Consider the following 24,836-nt stretch of genomic DNA (forward strand, 5'->3'; position numbering starts at 1 on the left):
GCCTGTTCCAGGAAAGAGTTAGTACCATAAGATAACATTATCCACAGATGGCCCAGGGAATATTTGTAAATCAAACATTTGCTTTTTCATCTCCATGTAAATTGCCTTCCGCCCCTTTGGAGGCCCAAACCACTACCCCCAACATCCTCCTTTGTCTTTAGCTGAAGATGGTATTTAAGGTGGTGACCTCAGCCATTCTGGTGAGTCACTCAACTGTCCTGAGTTTCTCCTGTGTGTACATGTTATAAAGCTTTGTTTGATTTTGTCCTGTTATTCTGTCTCATGTCAATTTAATTCTTAGACCAGCCAGAAGGACATAGAGGGTAGAGGAATTGTCTTCCTTCCCTACATCAGCATCCAAACTCCCTACCTGGGTGAGAAGAGGCAGAGTCAGCCTGCCCGCATAGGAGCAAAAAGTCTCAAATCGGTTCCCAGGCTCCCTTGCTGTTGCAACACAGGTACAGGACCCAGGTTCTGCCCACCATGAGCATCACCCCAGGCTTGGAACTAGGAGCTGGTGGCTAAAAGCAGAGATGCCCTGGAGGAACTCTTTGGTAGACGCAGTGGCTTCAGCAAGATGGGGCATCCCTGGGCAGCATGTGGCAGTGGAGCCAGTGAAAATGACCAGGGTTTGGTGCTGGCAGGGTTGCTAATGTACACCATGGCAGCAGTGGTGAGGCCACCCATGATCTCAGGCACTCACTGTTCCTGGCTGCATAAATAAAGCAATATGAGATCCTTTTAATAAACCCCTTTTTTGGTCTAGATCAGTCAGAAATGGTTTCTGTTGCTTGCACTTAATAACTCTAATTGTAGGCTATTTTTGGACTTCCAGGTTGTTTGCATTTTTTGCTGTTATAAACAGTCCGGAACAAATATTCTTGAATGTCCATCTTGGTATTCTGCTCTAATTATTTCATTAAGGGAAACCTAGTGGCAGAATTGTTGGTCCTCATATTTTCAAGTGTTTTGATACAGAAAATATGAGATTATGTAGGGGAGGAAAAATTCTCCTTGACCCGCTTTGGGTCTCTGGCTGGACCTAAGAATTAAACTGACATAACACAGATTAACAGGAGAACAGCATAAACTTTGATTGAATTTTTGCACGTATTTGGGAACCTTCACAAGAGAATGAAGACCCACAGAACTGACCAGAGAGCAGGAGGCTTTTATACCTTTTAGAGAAAGAAACAAATACGGTTGTGAAGAATTGACAAGACAAAGGCGTTTGTGCTAGGGGTAGCAGATAGTGAAGGACTAATCGGGAAGATAAGGGTTAGTTAACAAGTTTTGCTTATACAGCTTCCTGGCCCCAAACTCCCTGTGTCTGGTGATAGGACGTCTTCTATCCGCCCCATACAGGGAGGTACCTTTCACATAAGAGATTTTTTTCTTGAGGAAGATTAGCCCTGAGCCAACTACTGCCGGTCCTCCTCTTTTTGCTGAGGAAGCCTGGCCCCGAGCCAACGTTCGTGCCCATCCTCCTCCACCCCATATGCAGGATGCCTACCACAGCACAGCGTGCCAAGCAGTGCCATGTCTGCACCCGGGATCAGAACTGGGAACCCCGGGCCTCCGAGAAGCGGAACGTGCGAAATTAACCGCTGCACCACCGGGCTGGCCCCTCACATAAGAGATTTTTGTCTCCTCCTTTCAGGAAGACAAAGGAGGGTCAAGGTATCCTTCTTGCAGTGGTTGTTTCTTAAATACCTTTAATTCAAAATAATCAATATGCCAAAGTGGCATATTTTGGGGTGACATATTCTGAACCCCTTCAATTACATTCCCACCTACAGTCTGTAAATGTGCCTGTCTCCACACAGCATGTTTCTTATCCCAGAATGCATCTCAACAAGGCTTATTTCTGTGTGTGTGTGTGTGTGTGTATACACGTGGGCCCTATAGCCATCACTACGGAGCCACCCCCAAGCCATTCTCCCCAGACCCACAAGTCAACTGTTATTGAAGTAGAATATTCTTCATTATGTGATTTTGAGCTACTCCTGACTCAAATCCACTAAAATAACATAATTAAACTGGAGCATGAAATGAGCAATATGAACAAAAGTAAATAAACCCTCTGTAGCTCCCTGACCCGGGGTGAGTCCTGTCCTTTCCTCATGTCCAGGGGAGAGCTTTACTGATTGGCCGGAGTTATCTGTAATGAATTCGGGTAAATAAGCCCCTGTTCCATTTCCATGTGACTTCAATTTCTACGTGACTCCTGAATCTCCAGAGCACAGAAAAAAGAACTTTGGGAAGCCTGATTCTCCATAAGACGGGCTGGGGGTCGGAGCCCTGGGGAGCCGCACTGGGCTTGAGAAGGGGAGTGGGGCCACTGTGGCTGGAGCTCGGACGTGGCACCAGGGCTGGAAGGTGAGGAGGGGAGGGAGCCCCGGGGCTGGCCTGGTCCTTGAGAGCACCAGGGTGGAGAAACATCAAGTTCCTCCCGTGGGAGGGGCTGCAGGGTCATCCTTGTGAAAAGGGAGAGGCCAGCCCAGGTTCCACCCAGCACCACGTCCCTGGGGAGGAAATGACCCTTCTCTGCACCAAGGATGAAGGCTTTGGTTCTTCTGCTGGTCCTGGCTGTCGCCTGGCATGGGACTGACTCTCAAGCAAGTAATTCTCCATCTCCTATTGGCATTAAATGTACTTTCACTGTCATCACTTGCCCTCCCCTTACAGACGACTCCTGAGGGGGCATCTCTGCCCTTCCTGCAGTGGAGAGGTCTCCAAGGTGGCATGCGGTGTGGGGAGGTGGGCTAGGGTTGGGGGTGGCTGAGGTATATTTTAGTCTCCAATAAAGATATTGGTCACCACTTCCTGAGTGAGCTGCCAGGGGTATGTTAAGTGCTCTATAAATATTATCCCATTTAATCCTTTCAACAACTTGGTTAAATTTTCAGATGAGAGAACTGAAGTTCAGAGAGGTTAAGTTGCCAACCTAAAGGTCACACAGCAAGTGAGTAGGGGCGCTATGTCTCAGGCAGAGGTCTGTCTGACTTTGAACCCTGTGCTTCCTCTGTAAAGGGATTCACTGGGGTATCACTTGGTGTGGTGCTCAGGTTGGGGAGGTGGAGTTACGGCATGAGGCTGGGACCAAGGAGCAGAATCTTTATGCTCCACTTCAAGGAAGGTCAATCCCAAGGCATATGAAGGAGACTTAGGGGGCCCAGGGCCAGAGGTCCCAGGCAAGGCCAATGGGAAAGTGACACTAGATCAGCTGTAAGGAGATGAGGTGAGGAAGGAAACAATGGTTTTGAGAGAAATATGAAGAAAGAATTACTGTGGTGAGTGGCCTGGATGTGGAAAGGCCAGGCTTATAGAAAAGCCCAGGATGACCGAGAATTCCAGCATCCTTGGCAGAGGTCGAGCAGCTGCAAGATAGAGACCCCTTTGAGGAGAAGATGAAGAGCCTGGGTTTAGAAACTTTATATTGCAAGACCCCAGGAAGCTGAGCAGCCAAGGGGCTGTGACCTCATAGATTTGGAAATATAGAACCCAAATCTGGGAGGGGGCTGGAGCCAGAGGGTGCCTTTGGGGGCTTTCTGCAAAGAGGTTGCAGCTGAGGCCTGAGGAGAGTGTAGGAGGGTGGTGGATGCTCAAAGGGAGAACCGTGGGAAACTCTGGCCTGGAGTGCAGGATCGGGGGCTGCTGCGGGGCAGAGGGGCCGGCCCTGTTCCAGGCTCTTGATGCAGCACAATGAGAAGGACGGTGGCAACAGAGGCACCGGCTTCAGAATCAGACTTGAGCTCGAACCCAGACTCTTACTGTGAGCCTCAGTTGCCTCGTTTTAACCTGGACTAATAGCACCCATCTCTCAAGGTCATTTTAAGGGTGGTTGGCACAGCACCTGCAGAGGTGACCCCTAGATATGTGGTGGTTATTATTTAGGAGAACAAGAAGGGTGCTTGGGGAGCAGTTACAGTAAAGAGTGAGGTGGAAGTCCGCCTGTAGGCTCAGGAGTGCGTGGTGAAAAACTGGAAGCAACTACCGTCCACAGTCCAGGGGCAGCTTGTCAGGGAGAGGAAGAGGCGGTGGGGGTGGGGGGCGGGGTCGGGGGCCAAGGGGATGGGCAGCAGGGTCGGGGGAAGCTTCTTCCAGCTTTGAGGACACAGTTGGACCACATTTGTAGACAAAGAGAAATGCCCCGTGAAGAGCAAGGAGCTGAATGCAGTGGGGGGATCGAAGTGTAGAAGGATTGAAGAAGGGGAGTCTTGTGGAAAGGAGAGGGGAAAGGATCGGGAACACAGGAGGAATTTGGGGGTGACCCGGGAAGGAGAAACTAGCGAACATGGCAAAGCGTGGAAGACACCTCCCAGTCTGCGACTTGCTGGAGTCCCAGTGCCCTGGAGCTGGGAGAGCCCTGGCTGTCGCTCAGCACTGTGCAGGGCTGCTTCCGTTGTATGCAGGCACCGGCTTTCTGGGATTCAGACAGTGGGGAGTAGGTGGCATTGTCATGAGCTGCTTGATTCAGAGGCCTTCCAGGGACCTGGCCCTGCTTGGGATCTGTGTGGAACTTGACACCAGGCCGTGGAAATATCAACGTGCAGTAGTGTGATGAAAGTCCTCACTCGGGAAGGCCCTCAAGCTCCCTGGGCTCCCATTTACCCATCAGTAAAATGGGGTCCATCCCACCCGTCTGGCTACTTCCCAGAGCACCACTGAGAATATCTGCAAAAGCCTTTCGTAAATCATAAAGACACATAAAATTTCAGAGGTTAGGACCGATGTCAAGCATAGCTCATAGGGGAAATGGGTTTTTCCCTACTGGCTTCTTTCTCAGAAGAGTTTAGAGGAAATTATTTTGAAGTGCTTTGATCTCCTTGGCAGAAAGGCACCGAATAAATTCGAGATGTCACGGCATGTTAGTCCCTCTGCTTTGGAACTGAGGGTGACCAATTTTGTTCAATAGCTGGTGACAACCTTTCAGAATTACTTAAAACCCCTGAGCCCGCTAGGTCCTGGCCCCTGAGACTGCTGCCCCCTGAGCCATCCTCACAGAACTGTCCTGAAATAGGGCCCAGGTCTCCCTGTGCAGGTGAGTCAAGGGCCGACACCTTCTTGATGTGGCTGTGCTCTTTGCTTGGTACAGGGGGTCTGTTCCTGGCAGTCGTTCCTTACTTAGGTCTGCAGACTGTGTTCAAGCCTTGCTTCTGCCATGTGGCCCGTCAGCCTCCCTGAACTCGTTACTACGGAACCACAATAACAATAGCAGCTACCATTTATTGGGCGGCAGGCGCTGTCCCAACATCACTGAGTTCAGTCCTCACAGTACCCCAGCGAGGAGGTTCTCTCCTCCCCATCAGCCCGACCCCGTAACTGGGGCAAAGAGGGAATAAGCAACTTGCCCGGGTCCCTGAGCTATGGTCAGAACCAGGGTTTACACCCAGGCTGTCCCAAGCCAGGCCTGTGCTCCTTTCTACTTCGTTGTTTTACTGCCTCGTATGGAAGGTGGGGTCCTAATGCTCACCTCAGAGTTGTCAGGACGACCGGGTATCAGCCTGCGAAAGCCCTCAGAATACAGAAGTTTCTTTATCCATGTGTCTGTCTCTCTTTCTTTTTATCATTATTTTCCAATTTGAGTGCCTGCACAGACGCTGCCAGTGAAACGCCCTCATCTGGTTTATTTTCCTTCAGGGTTCCTCCCGGGCCTGTGGCCTGCTGTTCTCGCCACCCTGGAAGCTGGAGGGAGAGCAGGGTGTGGCAGATCTCTCTTCCCACCATCAGTTCTACAATTCTCCCCACTACTCAACACTGTCTGCCCTGGGCTCCCAGTGGAAAAGGCCCCAAGTGAGTCTGGACTCTCTCCCAAGCCCATAGGGACCCATTCCTTCTACTGGGTATATTCGCTCATGTGGATCCCAGCTTTGTTGCCCTGATCAGCCCATGCCCTGTCTGCGGTGGGGATGTTTACCTCCTCACCCCACACCCTCCACACCCCACACCCTCCACACATGTTCTCTGTCATGGGGCCAGAGCCCCTGTCCATGTCACATCCAGCTTGTCTTCTTGGGGATGCCCCTGTATCAGTGAGATCTGGGTACTAGATGAGGGCCGTGTTCATTTGCTAAGGCCGACATACAAAGTACCACAGACTGGGGGGCTTAAACAACAGAAATTTGTTCCCTCACAGTTCTGGAGGCCGGAGGTCCCGAAGGTGCCGGCAGGATGCTTTATCTGAGGCCTCTCTCCTTGGCTTGTAGATGGCTGTCTTCTCCCTGTGTCTCCCCACGATCTTCCCTCTAAACCCACCTGTGTCTTAATCCCTTCTCATAAGGACAGCTGTCACACTAGATTAGGGCCCACCTATATGACCTCATTTTACCTTAGTTACCTCTCTAAAGACCCTGTCTCCAAGTTCTGGCACATTTAGCAGCAGGCAGGGAGAGGGACAGGAGAGGTCTCCTGACGTCCCGCCACGTTTGGCGGTACCTGGTTCTGGTGGTTACTCGGGCTTCCGGCCTTTCTCTCCTCACAGAAACGCAGGGCCTGGAGCACCCCCTGTGGCCCCGAGGAGCTGGACTCTGCTTTCGGTGGGAATGGGTTTGAGAGCACAGGACATGGGGCCCTGAGGCCCCCTGGGATCTTGGAGGTAACTCAGGCTGACTCACGTCCCAGATTAATGCTGTGTCTCTCTGTTCTCCGTGTCACTTCTCTCCTGACCCTCCCTGGCTGGCCGTCCCCATCACTGTGGCAGGACTGAGTAAGAACCACACCCACCTCACGCCTGCAAAGTCCCCTTGACCTCATTTGGGGAGCCTCTTTGCCCAAGGATTCACTTACCCTCTCTGGGCTTCTGTTTCCTTGATTGTGCTGATTCGCTCCTCTATGGCGTCTGCTCAGGCGTTCAGGGAATCCATATTTTGTTTTATCTCTTCCATGGTGTCTTTCATCTCCAATATTTCTGACTGATTCTTCATTATAGTTTCAGTCTCTTTTGTGAAGTAGCCCCTGAACTTGTTAAATTGTTTCTCTACCTTCTCTTTTAACTCGTTGAGTTTTTTGACGATAGCTATTTTGAATTCTCTGTCATTTAGATTACATACTTCTGTGTCCTCAGGACTGATTTCTGGATAGTTACCATTTTCTCTCTGGTCTGGAGATTTAATATAATTTTTGATACTGCTGGAGGGCATGGCTCTGTTTTTGTGCACCGTGGTATTATTTGGTGGCAGTTACTGCCTATCACTATGGGGTAGGAGTCCAGAGCCATGTATTCTGAGCCCTCTGCATTCCGTGGAGATCACAGGCACTGGACCTGGCGCTCGGGGTGCTTTCTTCTGTGTGCTCTTGGGGTTTTCTCGGTCTGCCCTCACTATCTTCTCTCCTAGGATGTTGGCTTGATGAGGTCACCCCTCTGTTAGCTTTCACCTCAGTAGGGGCTTTCCCCTAGGCTGTGAGGTCCCTCCAGGATCTTGGATGTTCCTGCAAATGAACGTCCCTGCCCCCATTCCTTCCCTCTCTTAGGCCTCCTGTGGTCCTGGATCCCAGTCTTTTGGAGAGGGAGCAAAGTTTTCTCTTATCCCATTCCACCTCCTCTGAGGGGGGCCTCCAGTTTCTCCGCCCTCCATTGTATGGCTGCATGGGTCTCTCAGACATCTTTTGTGTTGTGTTTGGATGTCCTCTGTTGGAGTGTGAATGTCTTTTTCATTGTATGTTGGAGGGGAGAGATTACTGGGGAAGCTCCCTCTGCCCTGATGCTGATGTCACTCCCCTGGGCTTCTGTTTCTTTGGCTGTGTAATGGGGAGACTGGAAGGGACTCTGAAGGGAGAGCACAGTGGGGCCACAGGCCTATGCAAACCCCTGGAAGTCTCTTGGAGAGTTATTGTAGGACTGTCCTATCCTGACCTGTCTAGGCTCTGGGAGATAATGAGAGGCACCCAGTTACTGCTAATGGCCCCACGAGCTGGGCATGCAGACCCATCGTAGCTGTCCCTTCTCCCTCGAACCCCAGGAGTTGGTGACCTTGGATTTGATGTGTTATAATCTTGGTCTCAATGGCCATGATTTAGCATGTGGATCATCCACGTATGGCCTGCTGATCATTACATCTAATTGCCAGGCTGTCTCATCATTGTCATTCATATTATTATTTTTTTAAAGAAATTTATTTTATTTTATGCTGAGGAAGATTAGCCCTGAGCCAACATCTGTGCCAATATTCCTCTATTTTGTATGTGGGTCACTGCCACAGCATTGCTGCTGACGAGTGATGTAGTTCTGCACCTGGGAACCAAACCCAGGCCACTGAAGTGCAGTGTGCCAAGCTTAACCACTAGGCCACAGGGCCAGGCCTTGTCTTTCATGTTATTAATGTGCCTGGTACACTTCTGTGTAAGTTTTTTAAAAAACTTTATTCTTTTATTATTATTATTATTTTTTTTGAGGAAGATTAGCCCTGAGCTAACATCTGCTGCTAATCCTCCTCTTTTTGCTGAGGAAGACTGGCCCTGAGCTAACATCTGTGCCCATTTTCCTCTAGTTTATATGTGGGATGCCTACCACACCATGGCTTGCCAAGCGGTGCTATGTCCACACCTGGGATCTGAACTGATGAACCCCGGGCTGTTGAAGCGGAACGTGAGAACTTAACCACTGTGCCACCAGGCTGGCCCCACTTCTGTGTAAGTTTTATTTGAATTGTTTTCCTGTATTCAGTCTTCCAAGTTTGTAGTTTACATAGGAAATTTATCTGCTCACCACTTTAAACATTTAGTAAAAAGTATTGGTTCAGTCTCAGGGAAGAAAGGAGTACACTGGGCAGGGGAAGAGCTGAGGCGGTTGGCAGAGCATCTTGGTGCCCAACACAAGAGGGCCTAGAGAGAAACCGAAGTCACAGCAGTGCAGGAAATGAAGGCATCGTCGCCTGCTTGGCTGGAGCACGCGTCTTCCTAGAGACTGTAAACAGCCTGGCTTTAGAATTGAAGACGGCCCCTTCCACCCTAAGTGTGCCCTCCCACCCCCTCCCCCAGGAGCCATGAGAGTGACCCACAAAGGCATGGGGGCCAGAGACTGCCCTGGAGGAGAGAGGTTGTGCTCTGAGGAAGGGACTTTCGGCCTGGAGCCTTCTCTTTTCTCCCTGATTTGAATGTAAATATCCTCTGAGCCAAGGAGCTGGAGTCTCAGATCTACAGTCAGGACAGGCAATCCAGTGGCGACATTGGAGCCGTCGCATGGCTGTCTTTTTACACGAAAGCCTGTCATGTTGGGGAGGGGTGAGGTCTGAACTGTATGGCCCCAGTGGGGAGAATTAGAAACAGTAGGCAGAAATTACAGATTTTTTCTGGAGTCAGACGTGTCAGGGGATGGAATAGGCTGCTTTGGGAGGTAATGAGCTCCTGGTGAGTAGAGGAATCCAAGAAGAGGCACACCTTTGCTTTACATGGAGATGGGGGGAGGAGGTTGTTGGAGAGGAGACTCAGGCATGGGTGTGGGTATAGACTGGCTGAGCAGTACGGTTACTCCCAAACCTAAGAGCCTTTGATTCCATGAAAGGGCTTGAAGAACACTAATTTTACTTTGAGGCACTAACCACGACGTCTCTTGTGCCTGGGGTGGAATCTGGGTGCAATCTGATGTTGGCTGTCTCCTGTTTCTTGCTGCTGTTTCCATGGAAAAGTTGCAGGGAAGAGTCATGCTATTATTAACAGCAGCACTGGGTTGTCAGTTCTCAGGGGTATCCAAGTGTGATCTGATAATGGAGTAGAATGTGCTCTCCCTGTGCGTGTGTTTGTGTGCATGCGCACACTTGTAAACTGAAGACACATAAAAGACTCTGAAGACACTTGGAGAGACACTTGTTATGCCCTGAACATTGGACTTGCCGCTGCACCTTCTCAGTCCTTTCAATCACTTGATAAGCGCCCTTTCCTCTCACAACTTGGCATCTGCCTCCGGCTTCCCTGCCTGGTCCAGGTGAGGGCCTCCTCCTTCCTCAGTCCTGGCCAGCACATTCTGCTCACTGCCTCTCCACTTATGGGGTTATTTTTCTGCTCCACGGACCAGGGTTTCTCCAAGGGGGCTTCCATTCATCTCGTTTAAAGAACTCCAGAATGTCCGATCATGCAGCGTTAGGCAGAGAACGCGAGTTGCAGACCAACACAGAGAGCGTAATTCCATTTCAGCCCAGGGTTCGGGTAGCCCTCCTGCATGGACGCTCCTTCACGCTGGAGATATGTCTGGGGAGACAGGAAACCATGGCTGCTCTGAGTCCTGCAAGGCTTTTCTAATGGAAAGATTAGCATGCAGGTGTTGGCCCAGAACCTCAGAGTGATCCACTTCCTGGACTACCTGGATGTCCCTGTTACGTCCTTGTGCTGTGTTGCTCTGAATCATTCACGCGAGAGCAGATGGTGACCATCACTGCTCTTGATCTCCAGACTCCTCCATGGGAGCTTTCTTCTGGTCATTCTCACCCTCCTCTCCCGGGCCCTCACTGGCTGGGGCTGAGGACTTTAAAGCAACCTGCACTTCCTCAGAGCCCAGGCAGTTCAGTAAAGACTCCTCACCCTGCACCCACAGAACCCTCTGGACCACCCGCAGGCTGCGTCAGAAGAGGCAAAGCTGGGGATGCGGGCTCAGACCCCCAAGGAGCGAAGGCACAGTCACTCCTCAGGGAGGTCAGAGCTGAGACGTTGCCACGTGGGAGCAGCGCTGGGAGCTGTAGTCTTTGTGGCTTCTCAGAAGAAAGGGAATGTTTAGGCTGTATTTATTTTTTTCTTTTGTTAAAAGTTATATGCCCAATACATTCAAATGACTTTTTTAAAGTTAGAAACCACTCCCTCAAAATTCCATCCTCTGGGGCCAGCCCCATGGCCAAGTGGTTAAGTTCGCGCGCTCTGCTTTGGCGGCCCAGGGTTTAGCCGTTCGGATCCTGGGCATGGACATGGCACCGCTCATCAGGCCATGCTGAGGCAGCGTCCCACACTTCACAACTAGAAGGACCCACAACTAGAATATACAACTATGTACTGGGGGGCTTTGGGGAGAAAAAGAAGAAGAAAAAAGAAATTCCATCCTCAACCATCCCAATTTAAGTTTTTGTTTTATACCAATTCTTTTCTATATTGACATGTTTTTAGGTGGCCATGTGACATTGGTATCTGCTTTTTTCTTTTTTTTTTTTTTGAGGAAGATTAGTCCTGAGCTAACTGCTGCCAATCCTCCTCTTTTTGCTGAGGAAGGCTGGCCCTGAGCTAACATCATGCCCATCCTCCTCTAGTTTATATGTGGGATGCCTCCCACAGCATGGCTTGTCAAGTGGTGCCATGTCTACACCCGGGATCCAAACCGGCAAACCCCGGGCCACCAAAGCAGAATGTGCGCACTTAACCGCTGTGCCACCAGGCCGGCCTAATATCTGCTTTTTTCTTATTATTATCTTTTCTTTTTTAACAGCTGTATGATATCCTTCTGATTAATTACATACAAAGCCCCCTGTTGGTGGACACTTTAGTTTCCATTATGATACATAGTGGTGTAATGTAGATATATAATAAAAAATTTTTAATTTGTACTCATTTGAGTCCTTTCTTTAGGATAAATTCTAAGGAGTAAGATTCTCAGCTAACGACCTTCACGAGCCCTGGCTCTCAGCTCCTGAGTGTGCCAGCCCCCCAGCTTCTCCTCTCCCATCCCCTGCTTGAAGACCTCCAGCTGAGAGACCAGGCAATGCCTCCTTTCTCGTTCTGCCCTGTGTATCAGTGACAGTGTAATATGGTTTTCTCTTTCCTTTGCACATTGGGCTCTCCAGCCCCCATCACATGTCCTGCCCTGGACCACCCTGCCACTTTGACAGTGAGTGGTAAGAGCCAGTAAGAAGAGGATTAGCCGTGTTCCCTTTCCCATTTGCTCCTAGAGCCCTGGTCAGACAGCACACACACACACACACACACACACACACACACCCCTCTCAGCCATTCTCCAGGGCATTGCTGGGCTTCCCTCTTCCTTGCCATCAGTGGGCACAACACTGTTCAACACCACCACTACGCAAGTCACAACCACACCAAAGAAGGAGTCAGATTCTTGAAACCTGTTGCCCTAAAGGATAAGGGAACAGAAAACAAAGCCTTTGTTCCTGGGTTGGAAAGTAGGGAGCTGAGGTTTCCCCTGAGAGAGGCGCTAAGCCTCCGGGAGGGCTGCAGCAGGCGGAGGGAGGAGCAACTCAGGCCCAGCTCCCCTGGGACTTATACAAATTATGGGAAGCAGGTTGTCCTGAGAGAGGACTACAATTCTTCTCTCTGCTTCTTTTGGAATCTGTACCCTGCTGGACCTTTATGCATCCACAACAGTCCTGGGTAAGAATTCATGCTGTTTCTGCACTTTCCTAATAGGATTGTCTTTCTGTTAGTTCATCTCCTTTGATGGCTCGGCAGAAAGAGTCCAGGTGTCTTCCCTTCCCGGTTGGGAGCCTGGGGGTTCACCACCCAGGGCTGCTTAGCCAGGGTCTACAGTGGACTCATGAGCTGGTTTACGGCCCAACCAGACAGCAGTAGTGGCTGCGTGGACTCTGGGAGGGAGGTCATGAGTGAGGTGGTGGGACAGGATCCCTTTTCTGTGGGGAGGAGACCAATCCAATTGAGGGGACGACAGACATTTCTCACACTACTCAAAGAACAGATCAAAATAGAGCTACAAGTAAAGGCAAACTCACAGAACTCTATGGGGTTGCATCCGGAGGTGGCGTGGGGATGGGTGGGGTTAGAGAACTTCATGGAGGCAGCGAATGGGAAGTGAGCAGGGAGGGAAGGCACAGTGGCTATGGGCTTCCCTTTGGATGTCCAGCCTGCTTTCGTTGTTGATTCCCAGCAAGGAACACTCAACAGTATTTCTCTTTCTTCCACGTTATGATCTGGGACCTTGTGCATATGCTTTTGTGTAATGGATGACTTGCTTGACCATTGAAGCAAGAAGTTAAGTATTGTTGTCTACACCCATCTCTCCAGTCCCTCTTGTTACTTTGAGTTCTAGACATTCTAATTTAGAAACAAGTCTGCCTGGTTCAAACCGCTTGGACTTTGGAGAAGTTTCCAGAGGCTGACAGATGCCCAGATAGGTGGTACCTCAAAATCTCTAATGTCTGTAATATAACATGGGTTCCAGTCACAACTCGTTCATTCACTCATTCATTTGGTTATTTAATAAGAAGTTATACTAAGCTGAGAACCAGGATAGGAATTCAGAACACGGGGACAAGGATGACAGGCTCTGTTCTCCAGGAGCTTAGAGTACAGCAGGGTTGCTCACTAGCCAGCTCTGTGACTGAAGGAAAGCCCTTTCTTCTCTCTGGGGCTGTTTCTTCATTTTTAATAGAGTGACCGTGCAGGATGGCCTCTAAAGTCCAATTATTAAGATTCTACAATTCTGCATTTCCTGAATTTAGACTTTCTAGAGTGTAATTGTTACCTAGCTGTTTTGATGAATAGAGTGGCAAAGGTGGTCCCTTTGTCGTCTAATTGTGGCCGTCTCCATTTTAGGACCATGAAAATGCAGTGGTGCTCGGAAATCATCCTTGAGCCATTACTCCACAGCTGCAGACAGCTGGCAATTGGAGTTTGCCCAATGGAGCCACAGTCACACTCCATTGTCAGCAGCAGGCAGCTTCCCTTCCCACGTCTCCTCAGGCACATGGCGCCCTCTGCTGGGTGGAGGCTCAGGATTCATGGTTATGGTATAAACTGGCTCATGGATGATGTTAAATTTCTTTTTTTATTATTACGGTAAAATACACATAACATGAAATTTGCTTTCTTAACCGTTTGTAAGTGCACAGTTCAGTGGTATTAAGTACATTCATGTTGTTGTGCAGCCATCACCACCATCCATCTCCAGAACTCTTTTCATCTTGCAAAATTGAAACTCTGTACCCATTAAACTCTAACTGCCCTTCCCTTTTCCCTCCAGCCCCTGGTAACCACCATTCTAGTTTTGTCTCTCTGATTTCGCCTGCTCTAGGCACCCCATATTAGGGAATCACATAGTACGTGGTGCATTGTGATTGGCCTATTTTATTTAGCAGTGTCCTCAAGGTTCATCCATGTTGTAGCATATGTCAGGATTTTCTTCCTTTGTAAGGCTGAATAATATTCCATTGCATGTACATACCACATTTTGCTTATCCATTCCTCTGTCAAGGGACACGTTTTAGCTACTGTGAATAATGCTTCAATAAACATGGGTGAAGTAACATCTGAGACTTTGCTTTCGATTCTTTTGAGTGTGTACCCAGAAGTGGAACTGCTGAATCATAAGATAGTTCTATTTTTAATTTTTTTAGGAACCATCATACTGTCTTCCATAGTGGCTACACCATTTTACATTCCCACCAACAGTGCAGAAGTGTTCCAATTTCTCCACATCCTGCCAACGCTTGTTATTTTCTGAGTTTTGATATTAGCCATCCTAATGGATGTGACATGGTGTCTCATTATGGTTTTGACTTGTGTTCCCTGATGATTAGTGACATTGAGCATCTTTTACGGGCTTATTGGCCATTTGTATATCTTCTTTGGAGACATGTCTATTCAAGTCCTTTGCCCACTTTTGAATCAAGTTGTTTATTTTGTTAGTGAGTTTTAGTTCTCTACATATTCTGATATTAATCCCTCTTCAGATGTATGATTTGCAAATATTTTCTCTCATTCTGTGGCTTGCCTTTTCACTCTGTTGATAGTGTCCTTTGATGCACAAAAGTTTTTTAATTTTTATTAAGTTCAATTTGGCTATTTGTTCTTTTATTAACAGTGCCTCTGCTGTCATGTTCAAGAAATCATTGCCAAATCCAACGTTATGAAGATTTTTCCCTGTGCTTCCTTCTAAGAGTTTTATAATTGTCACTCTTACATTTAGGTCTTTGGTCCATTTTGAGTTGATTTTTCTATATGGTGTTAACTAAGGGTGCAACTTCATGCTTTTGCACGGGGATATCATTTTCCCAGCAACATTTGTTGAAAAGACTATCTTTTCCCCAATGAATGGTCTTGGTACCCTTGTCAAAAATCATCTGACCATATATGCAAGGGTTTATTTCTGGGATCTCTATTCTATTCTATTCCATTGGTCTGTTTGTCATTATGCCAGTGGTCATACCTATTGAAGGTAACTAAAAATGCTGGACAAATATATATTTTCTGAAAAGCATTAAACTGATCCAAGATCAAAGAGAGGATGGATATCTAGAGATGAGCTTAACAGCAGATTAGATTTAACCCTTTCTCCTGGGGATGTTTGCCAGTCCTAAAAAGGTAGCTGAAGAATGAGCTATGCTTTTGGCAGCTTTGTGGGGTTAGGGAGACAAAGGTACGTAGGATAAGCTGACCTCAGAGGGCTGGTTGTACCTTAGGAATAGGGTCAATGAGAAGCAATTCAGACCTGACAGACTGTACCTTGGCTTTCAGTCATCTGGGAGCTTCAGAAAATCTCAAGCTCTGAAACTGAATTAAGGTGGTTCTGAATGTTTAGTGCCTCCAGGCACCTGGTAGAAAAAAGTCCTCTCTAGAGGAAGACATCATTCTATGCGTCAAATTATTTCCTCACATAGATGTGTCAGGCATACTATCAAACGCAATCAAGCACCAAAGAGGAAAAACATCATGAGTCAGAATCAAAGGAAACCACAAATAGAAACAGATCCATAGGGACTCTAATTAGAAGAGTTTCAGACAGTCTGTAAAGCAACTACGCTTAATCTTAAAGGATAGAAAAGCCAAGCTTGACATTGTCAGCAGGGAACTAGAAACTATAAAAAATGATATGACAATTTTGAAAAGAATCAAATAGAAATTCTAGAACTAAAAAAATACAACAATTGAAATTAAGAAAATGGTCAGGTTTAAAAGATTAGACATAGCTGAAAGAAAATTGACTACAAGGCAGAGCAGAAGAAACAATTAGGTATACAGCACCGATAGACAAAATGATGGAAAATAGAAGAGAGAAAGAAACATCAAGGATACAGTGAGAAGGCTTAGCAAACAGATAATGGGTGTCCCAGAAGGAGAGGAGAGAGAATGGGGAGAGGCAGTATTTGAAGAGATAATGGTTGAGAATTTTCCAGAACTGATGAAAAGACATCAATCCATATTCAAGAAGCCCAATGAATGCCAAGCAAGATAAATAAAAAGAACTGCACACTTAGACATATCATGACATTGCAGAATGCCAAAAACAAAGAAGAATCTTTTAAGAAGAGATAGCAGAGAAATAACATAAGCTTCAAAGGAGCAACAGTTGAATTCATGGCTGATGCTCAACAAAAACAGATGCCAGAGAACAGTGAATCAGCTCTCTCATGTGCAGAAAGAAAATAGCTACCAATCGACAATTCTATACAGAGTAAGAAACTCAACATGAATTCACAAGGATGGGAAGAACAGGAGAGGAGAAAACAGTAACAAAATTCTGAAAGTTAGAGAGCAGATGGACAAGTGAAAACTGACTTCAGACCAAGGAGAGTGGACTCCTAACCTGGCAGTGGGGAAAGTGGAGAGCCATCACAATCTACACAGCAAAATCTCTCACTCTTAAACATACGGAGTGTTAAGACATTTAAGGAAAACCTCACAGTGAAAGACCAGAACAAACAGGAAAAACAAAACGACTTGGAGAAAACAGGGCAAGGCAGCAAAAAGAAAACAAGAACTAGTAACAAAAAAAATTATACTAAGTATCCTTAAGATGGTATTGCACCCATGAAACAAGATTGGGATGTGGGCAGGTTACATGTCTATTGGCTCTCTAAGCTCCATTCTCACCCTTTCAAATTTTCCTCCATAACATAAGGGTTTAGAAGGCCACCAATTATGTTCCCAGACGCCCTTGAAGCTGCTTCTGGTTAGTTTCTGCCGAAGGAAAACGCTGTTGGGGCCTGGAAGGTGGGAGGAGAAAGGAGGCATTTTTCTTTCGTGTTCTGATAGTGGCTTTGGCAGCAGCAGCTGCCAGGAGCTTCCTCAGCGTCAGCGGGGCTGAAGCAGCATCAGCTGGAGCGGGGCCTCCCGGTGCGGTTCCACCGCAGTGATGCAGTGGGGGCAGGGCCGTGCTCCCGGCAGAGCAGTGGCGTGTGGGCTTCTAGCACCGCAGCTCCCGGTCTTCCGGTAGTATCCTCTTCCCTTTTGCTCTCCCACCCCTCCTGAAATTATTAACCTGTCCCTTCCGTTAAATTCCTCTTTGCTTGAAATATCTGGATTGGTTTCTGTTTTTCTGAGCAAACAGTGACTGATTGGGCTGCTATAAAAAAGAAACATTCAAAAAATAAGAGTTCTTAGATATTGAAAATGTGAAAGCAGAGATTAAAAATTTAATGGAAAGGTTAGAAGATAGTGTTAATGAAATCACCCAGAAAGCAGAGAAAAACAAAAACAAAACTCCAATAACAATGTAAATGGTATTTCACTCCAAGCTTAGAGTAAACTGCAACCATATACAAGGTTATTATGATGTAAATCACTTACTCTCATGTTACTGTCTAAACACTACGTGGTGCTGAGAGCACACGGCCTGCCTGGGATTTGAATGTGATGTGTGTACATGTGTTGTAATGGTGTCCTGGTTAGAACAATTTTCAGAGAGCAGAGATGTGTCCATTTGAGGAAAACTATAATCTTCTAATTAATAACCCTCTGACAAGAACTTTAAAAATATTCAGAGGTAGATAAACTTTATTTGATCGTTTATTTAGTTGCGTAAATAGGAGCTGATGCTGAACACAAAGAGGTTTTTCCAAAGGATTAAAATTTATTAAACAACAGAACTTGGTCCTTTCCTTTAGTTTGTCTCAGAATTCAGTTGACTGACACATCATTATTCGTAGTCCCCCCTCACATTTTCGCCACACACAAAATCTAAAAATCTCCCAGTGGCACTTCCCATTTCTCTGGGAATCTGTCAAACTGCTTGCAGTTACAGCAGAAGGGCAAGGCTCTGAACGGCTCATATTCTACTCCACTGGAGGCAAAAACACATCACTCAATTCTCTTCTTGTTTAAATTGTGGCTGTTTGCAAACAGTGTACAAACAAAGAGCTTGACGTTAATGCACAAAAAATACAGTATAGTCTCTGAACGCTGTAACAGTAACTTTGTTTTAAATTTTTTTCATTAAAGATTATTTTTATTATCTCCACAAAAAATTTACAAAAGTACTGTAAAAACATTGAAGAGGCACCTTAAAATCCTGGAATGGAAAATACTAAAGTATAAATTATGATACATCTTCTATGGTTAAAAATAATAAATTCTGCAAGCTAGAATTTCTGAATGATTTTGATAGGAATTTACTAGAAGGAACCAGAACATCAAATCTTAAAGATTTCTTTTAACCCCAAGTGAGTTTTTGAGAAGCTATAATTTGTTTACAGGCACACTTCACATAGGAACTTGCCGTTGCCACTAATGATGAGATTAATCCGAAGGATAGAGATTGTATGCCAGACCTGCCAGGCTCTTCCACACAACTGACTGAAGTGGGCTTCTCCTATTTTTTCTCATGTTTTAAATAAAAGTAAATATACATATGGTAAAAAAATTTAAATGGTACAGAAAGATCTAAAATAATAAATATCCTTTTCTCCCATAAACCCAGAAAGTCTGATGTCTTCAAAATCATCAAACAATCCTATGAATAAATTGCAAACTGAAGTCAACCTTGGAGTCTCTTTATGTGAAAATAATTCTCAGGCCTTTGGAAGTGTGTTGATTTTCTCATATATTACTCCTGTTACAGAGGAAAGCCACCCAGTCTTCTCCTTCTTAAAAAACAATTACAAAAGCAACATGCACACTTTGCTCTGAGACAGCAAGTCTGGGCAGTGCTTCATGGTCTGTGGATCTGGCCCTGGCTCCAGAGTCCCGAGTGTCATCCCTGAAATTTAGGAATCATATTTACTAACAAGGCATTTTCAAAAGTAAGAAAATTTTCTCTTAATCAAAGTGAGATCACCTGGTCCTTGTAAAATGGAGAGGCTTAACTCTGTCAGAGATTTGGGTCATCTGGTCATTGCTTAATAGAAAAATAGCTTTATTTACCATTGTACGAGAAGGCATGTGCCATAGAGTCCCAAGCATTCAACCAAAAACCAGATCAAACCTTTTCTAGAGAACAAAGGGAAGGCGAGACAGCAAGGGACTAAGGATGGAGAAGGGAAATTCCTTCCGAGAAGCTCCCACCCCAGTGATGCGAAGCTGGGCCATCTTTCGCCACAGCGCACTCACTCTGGTGAGCAGGAAGGCTCAGAGACACTGGGGCAGGAGCTCAGCCGAGCCCTTCCTGAATGCCTCGGATCCTCCTGGCCAGTTGCACGTCCTTCGGGAAGAGAGTAACTCGGCCGGCATGTAAGGAGAGCAGATAGGCGTCCTCAAAGAGATGAACTAGAAAGGCTTCCGCTGCCTGGGGGCAGAAAGAGAAGTAGGACCACTAACACAGACAAGGGGGTATGGGCTGCTTTCTTCTTGGAGACCTGCTAAACTGTCTCTGAGGGCTCCAAGGACTGTAGGAAAGACTGTTCACAGAATAAGACTGAACTTTGCCTGGACGTCTGCTACCACCAAACAAGAATCCAGCCTCCAAATCCTGGGTGTTCCTTGTTGCTCTTTTCAAGGAGGCAAGATTCAGCGTGTGACACTCTCGTCAGCCCTGGGAAATTCCAGAATGCTTTCTCCCACACTCACCCCTCACCCAGCTGTACCTTGGCCCTCTTCTTACCTCTTGTAGGGCCATCAGGGCCTGGGCTTGCCAATTGAAGTCCACACCACGAGTGAATGTAATACATATTTCTCTTGCCTGTGAAGGAGTAGGGTTAGGGAGCAAGTGAAGAGGAGTGGTGAGGAGTAGAGAGTAAAAGCAGAGACATTCAAGAGAAGACAGACTCTCTCCATGAGTCTGCACGAACCTTCATTTCCGTTATACCTTCCTGGCCCTTCATCTTAGGACCCAACTAGCAGCTGGTGTCAACTCCTGGGAGCTTCGAAATTGGCATGTCTCTTCTTGGTGGTGGGGAGAGGGGGAGGCAATCTCCCAGGGTAGGACAAGGGATGAAGGGCTGGATGGACGAGAGGGTTCCTATTTACATAGTCAAAGAGCACAGTCTTATAGGTGGTAGGGGTTAGAAAAGAATTCCGTAAAGAACTGGAAGGTGCCTTTGGCGGGCTCGTGTTTTCAGAAGACAAAGAGTCCCCTACCAGGTGAGAGAAGAGGTCCCTTGGCTGTCTGGGCAAGAGACAATAGGGTCCCCAATACCTGGGAAATTCAAAGAAAGGAGGCGGCATGGGGGTGGCGGGCAGCCGCCTGGAGCTCACCAGGCGGCTGAAGGGGTACTTCCTCAGCAGCAGGTGCGTGCTCTTCTGCAGCTTTCGGATCTCCCTCAGCACCTTCGTGGACCTCCGGCGACCAGACGGACGGGAGGATGCGCCTGAGTGAAAGAGTCGGGTCAGGAAGGGAAAGTGCAGTGGAAAACAGGTGGACCTCGCAGCTTGGCTGTCACACTGTCAAATCACTAGACCGCAATATGTTCCAAAAAAGCAGGGATTTTTGTCAATTTTATTCACTGCATTTATCTTCAGCAACTGAAAAACAGCAGAGAGGTGCTAAATAACTATTTGTTAAATGAGTGAATGAATGATCCTCTGAGGGTCTTACTGACCCTCAACAGTAACCCTTTGAGGGTATTATCTTAAATGCTAACTCTATGTGCAACCTTTCCTGACTCCTGAGGGCTTAGCTCCCTCCTCTGGGCCCCACAGTACTTTGTGCATCTTTTCTATCTTTCCCACCTAGATTGGAAACTCAGTTATCTTGTTTTTAGGTCTTTTTTTTTTAGAATAGGAAGGAATCAGAGATTATCTGGTACAGTTCCCTAGTTTCAGTTATCCTGAGGCCCAGAGAGGTGAAGACAGTTGGCCAGAGTTCATTAGTGGCCAAAGTGGGACCTCAGAAGTGGCATAACTCAGTGCCAGGGTCAGGCCGCTGGGCTATGGAATCAAAAGTTTGGTTTTAGATGTGTTGGGTCTGACACACCCAGGAGCATGCAGCTGGAAAGGCAGTTGGATACAAGGATCTTGGGTCAGAGAGATCCAGGGTAGAGACGTCACTGTGAGAAGAGCTGTCGGTGTATGAGTGACGGGAAGGGATGAGACCTGGGGAAGGGAAAGGAAAACAACACAAGGAAGCCCAACATGACGCTGCTGCAGAGAGGAGCACAGTGTGTAGGCTTAAGTCCGGTTATTTTAAAAAGGCTAAGGATGGAGGGCAGTAGAGAGAAATGGGGAGCATGAGGGAGATGGGGATGGGGGGCCAAGGAAACATCCCTGCCCTTTTCCTTTAGGCTGGAAATAGCAGAGCACATTTGTGGCATGCCAACGTGAGGAGTGAGGAAGCAAAAGGTACGGAAGAGTCCTTGGGAAGAATGGAAAAGCAGGACTGGTGGACCAGTGCAGGAAGGCTGCCAGAAGAGTCGAGCGTCCATCTGGGATAAAACATTTAGGGTCACTAGGAGTAGAAGGATGCTTATATATGGGAAAGCAGCAGCAAACATCATACTTAACAATACTCCCATTAAAACGACGAGACAGAGGTGGCCAAAACACTGCTCTTATTTCGACGCTATTCCCAGGTCTCGAGTACAATAATAAAATGTATAAAAATGAAAAGGAAGATTCAAAAGTCATTATTTGCAGACCATACAATAGCCTACTTAAAAATGTCAATTGAAGCAACTGAAAGACTATTAGGATGCACAAGAGAATTCAGCAAGTTTGGCTGGATGCAAAGGTTAGCTGTGTTTAGGAAAGACAAAAAATCGCATTCGCAGCAGAGGCATCCATAACTAATCTATACTTTTTCACCCTGCTTTAAGCTAGGTAGCAGAAGACAAGTAAAGCCGCTGCTGCCTCAGCCTACAGTCCCTGCCCGTGGGTCTCCCACCCACCAGACCACAGACCGGCCTCCTTTCGGCCCTTCACCTCGGGGAGGGAGCAAGGGGAGAGCACCGCCTGACTTAGAGCACTGTGGCTAAGGCCCAACACAGCCACCCACGGAAGAGAAAAAAGCAAAAAACTTGGAAGGGCACCTTCTAAAAGTAGAATTGTTGTTTGAAATCGTCACAAAAAGCAGCCTCTAACTTTGCAATTTAATAAAGCACAAACATTGATTTTTAAAAATCCTGTGTCTGCTGGAGCAAGCTGTGTGACCTTGTTCAAGTCGCCTGGCCCGTCCGCGCCTCGGTGTTCTCATCTGTAAAATGGGCACGCCATCACGTTGCGACAATTCACGCCGAGTTTAACGAGCTCCATAACGCTAGCAGTGTCAGCAAGAATTGGCACTAGGAGCCGGCGGTCCGGGCCAGTCCTTGCTCCTCCCCGGCACAGCCTCCCCCAGCCCCCGCGCCGAGCCCGAGCCGACGGGGAACCGCACACCGCCCTGTCCCCGCGCGGAGGAGGCCGGCGGACCCGGAGTTGGGGGCTCCGGCTCAATCGCAGGCTCGGCTGCACCCTCGGTTCTCTCGTCTGTGGAATGGGCCCGCGAGCCGGCCGTGACCGTCACGGCAGGGGTTGGGGGAGAGGCCGCGGCCGATTACCTGAGGGGGGTCCGGGCCGGGGCCGGCCGGGGGTCGGGCTGGCGGCGCGCCTCCTCGGGGTTTCGGGCTTGCGGATCCGGCGGCGCGGGCCCATGGCGGGCGCGGAGGGTTGCGGCCCCGCGGCTCCTTGGCGGCCTTCGGGGTCTGGGGACCAGGTTGGCGTCCGGGGGAGCCTGGGAGCGACCCCACTCACTGCCCGGCCCGCTGTGCTCAGCAGCCGCCGCACACCCAAGCCACTGCCGGCGTTTTTTAAAACCCGAACGCAGCGACTCTCAGTGGCTGCCTCTGGAACGCCCAGCGCAGAGCGGCTGCGGGAGGACCAATGAGAACACAGGCCGGGAGGCGGTCGGCGGCGGTGATAGGAGGACGGGGTGGTGACATGGCGGATCGACGGGGAACTCAGCCAATGGAAACTCGGAGAGGGAGGCGGGCACTTCTCCCACCCTCCGCTCGCGGGTGGGGGCGCTCGCCTTGGAGGGATCTGATCTCTGTCCTCGGGACCCCTCTGGTGCAAAAAGGAAAGCTCGATTCTGAAGATAAAGATGGTGCGTTTGTAGAATGCGCTTCTCTACACAAATCGCGTTGCTCAGACATTTTATGTTTTGCCCTATCAACCAACCGAAGTCTTTTACCTTGGATTGGGGATCAGAACCTGAGAATAATACCCTGTATCTTGATCTTGGTGGCTCTTTCCTCTCCTAACATTTCCTTTATAAGTAAAAGTAAACGAACACTATTTTGTACTGACGACTTTGGATGATTTTGTGATGCCCAAGGCGACATCCCCCTTGGTTGTTTCAGAATCCTGGTGAGAGTTCCAGCCCAGCTCGGGAAGGTAGCGACTAACTCTCAACAGGCAGACAGACCGAAGCGAACTAGGTCGACAGTCCTGCAAGGACTTGAGTGTGCCCGCTGGACCTGTGCTTGGGGATACTCAGTGGGTCCACTGGCCATCGGGGGTGAGAAGACCCACTCTCTGGTGGCGACTTACACAATAGAAGATCCGACACCCAAGGGCTCTGCGATAGGAATCTCCTTGAACGGCTGTTACACTCATCCACTCCACCATTTCTCTCGTCCAGACTCTAATTAATCAAAGGCTGTTTTACTGGTCTCTGTCTGCAGTACTTCCTACCGCTAATCAAAGCTGTCTCCATATAACCACTAGGTTATCTTTCCAAACAGCAATTTGGATCATGTCACTCCCTTGCCTAAAACTCTCCACTGCACTCTACTGTCTAAGGATAGAGTTCTAACGCCTGAGCAAAGTCTATAAGGCACAGCACTATCTGGGCGCCTGCCCACCTCTCTGGCCACTTCGGTGCTGCATGCTTACCGCCAGGCACAGTCCACTTACCTGCAGTTCTTGAACATGTCACCTTGTTATACACTTACATGTTTCTGTGCTTTTTACAAGCTGTTCCCTCCTCCTGAAATACTTCCTCTTCCTCACCAGCGCCCCCTGCCGCACCAGGAAAGACTCCTGCTCATCCTTCAACACCCCGCTCAGGTGGAGCTCTGTCTGATAGTTGTAGACAGTTAGCTGACCTCTCCCGTACTACCTCCCCTGCACTGCACACGAAGGCCTCTTACTGCACACCATACTGTGCTGGGATTCTTTCTTTACACTTTCATTTCTCCTGTTTTCTTTGATGGATCCACAGTCCTTGGAGCACATTAGGTCTCAATAAAGTTTGCTGAATTCTGGGATAGAAATCCCTTCTGAAAATTCTCTTGACAAGTGTTCTTAATGAAGAAGGGTGATTTAACTTTTATGGCTACATAGGAACCCCCTAATGACCTTGAGTTTTGAAAGGATGTAGTCAACAGAAGGCCAGAGGGACTCTTAACCAAGGCAAATATGAAAGAATGGCATCAACCTATAAGTGGGTCAGGGAGGTGAACACATGTAGGAATGCTGAGAACTTCTCCTCTATAGGTAGTCAAGGTCTTGAGAGGTAACATGACTTGTCCAAGGTCACCCAATCAAGGTAGAGGAGGGGCTGAGAACACAGCTCTCTGACGCCTGATTCTGCTTCTTTCCCCTATACCACGTGACGCTTTGCTCCACTCCTGACTGTCCTCATCAGGGGTCAGAGCTCTGACCTCCTGGAGTGCTGTCTGTCTGTTAAACGACGCAGAGTCCTTTGGACCAAGTGAAGGCAAACAGAACCATGTGGCACGGGACCAAATCTCTGCCTTATGGGCAGATTCCTGGCGGAGAGGAGCCTAGGGGCTACTCCAGGGCCAGGATGGCAGTCC

At 48.0% G+C, this 24,836-nt stretch overlaps 1 protein-coding gene across 1 annotated transcript; it reads right to left on the reverse strand.

Annotated features, from left to right (window-relative positions):
• Positions 1-17,658: 17,658 nt before the first annotated feature.
• Positions 17,659-24,776, reverse strand: CENPA (centromere protein A). Its single transcript, XM_008513042.2, has 5 exons — positions 22,575-24,776; positions 20,299-20,411; positions 19,706-19,783; positions 19,216-19,390; positions 17,659-18,865 (listed from the first exon to the last, which is right to left on the reverse strand). The coding sequence occupies exons 1-4, from the start codon at positions 22,666-22,668 to the stop codon at positions 19,256-19,258; spliced, it is 420 nt and encodes a 139-aa protein (XP_008511264.1). The 5' UTR covers positions 22,669-24,776; the 3' UTR covers positions 17,659-18,865; positions 19,216-19,255.
• Positions 24,777-24,836: the final 60 nt, after the last annotated feature.

The sequence above is a fragment of the Equus przewalskii genome, chromosome 14, assembly GCF_037783145.1.
Source record: "Equus przewalskii isolate Varuska chromosome 14, EquPr2, whole genome shotgun sequence".
Taxonomy (NCBI): Eukaryota; Metazoa; Chordata; class Mammalia; order Perissodactyla; family Equidae; genus Equus; species Equus przewalskii.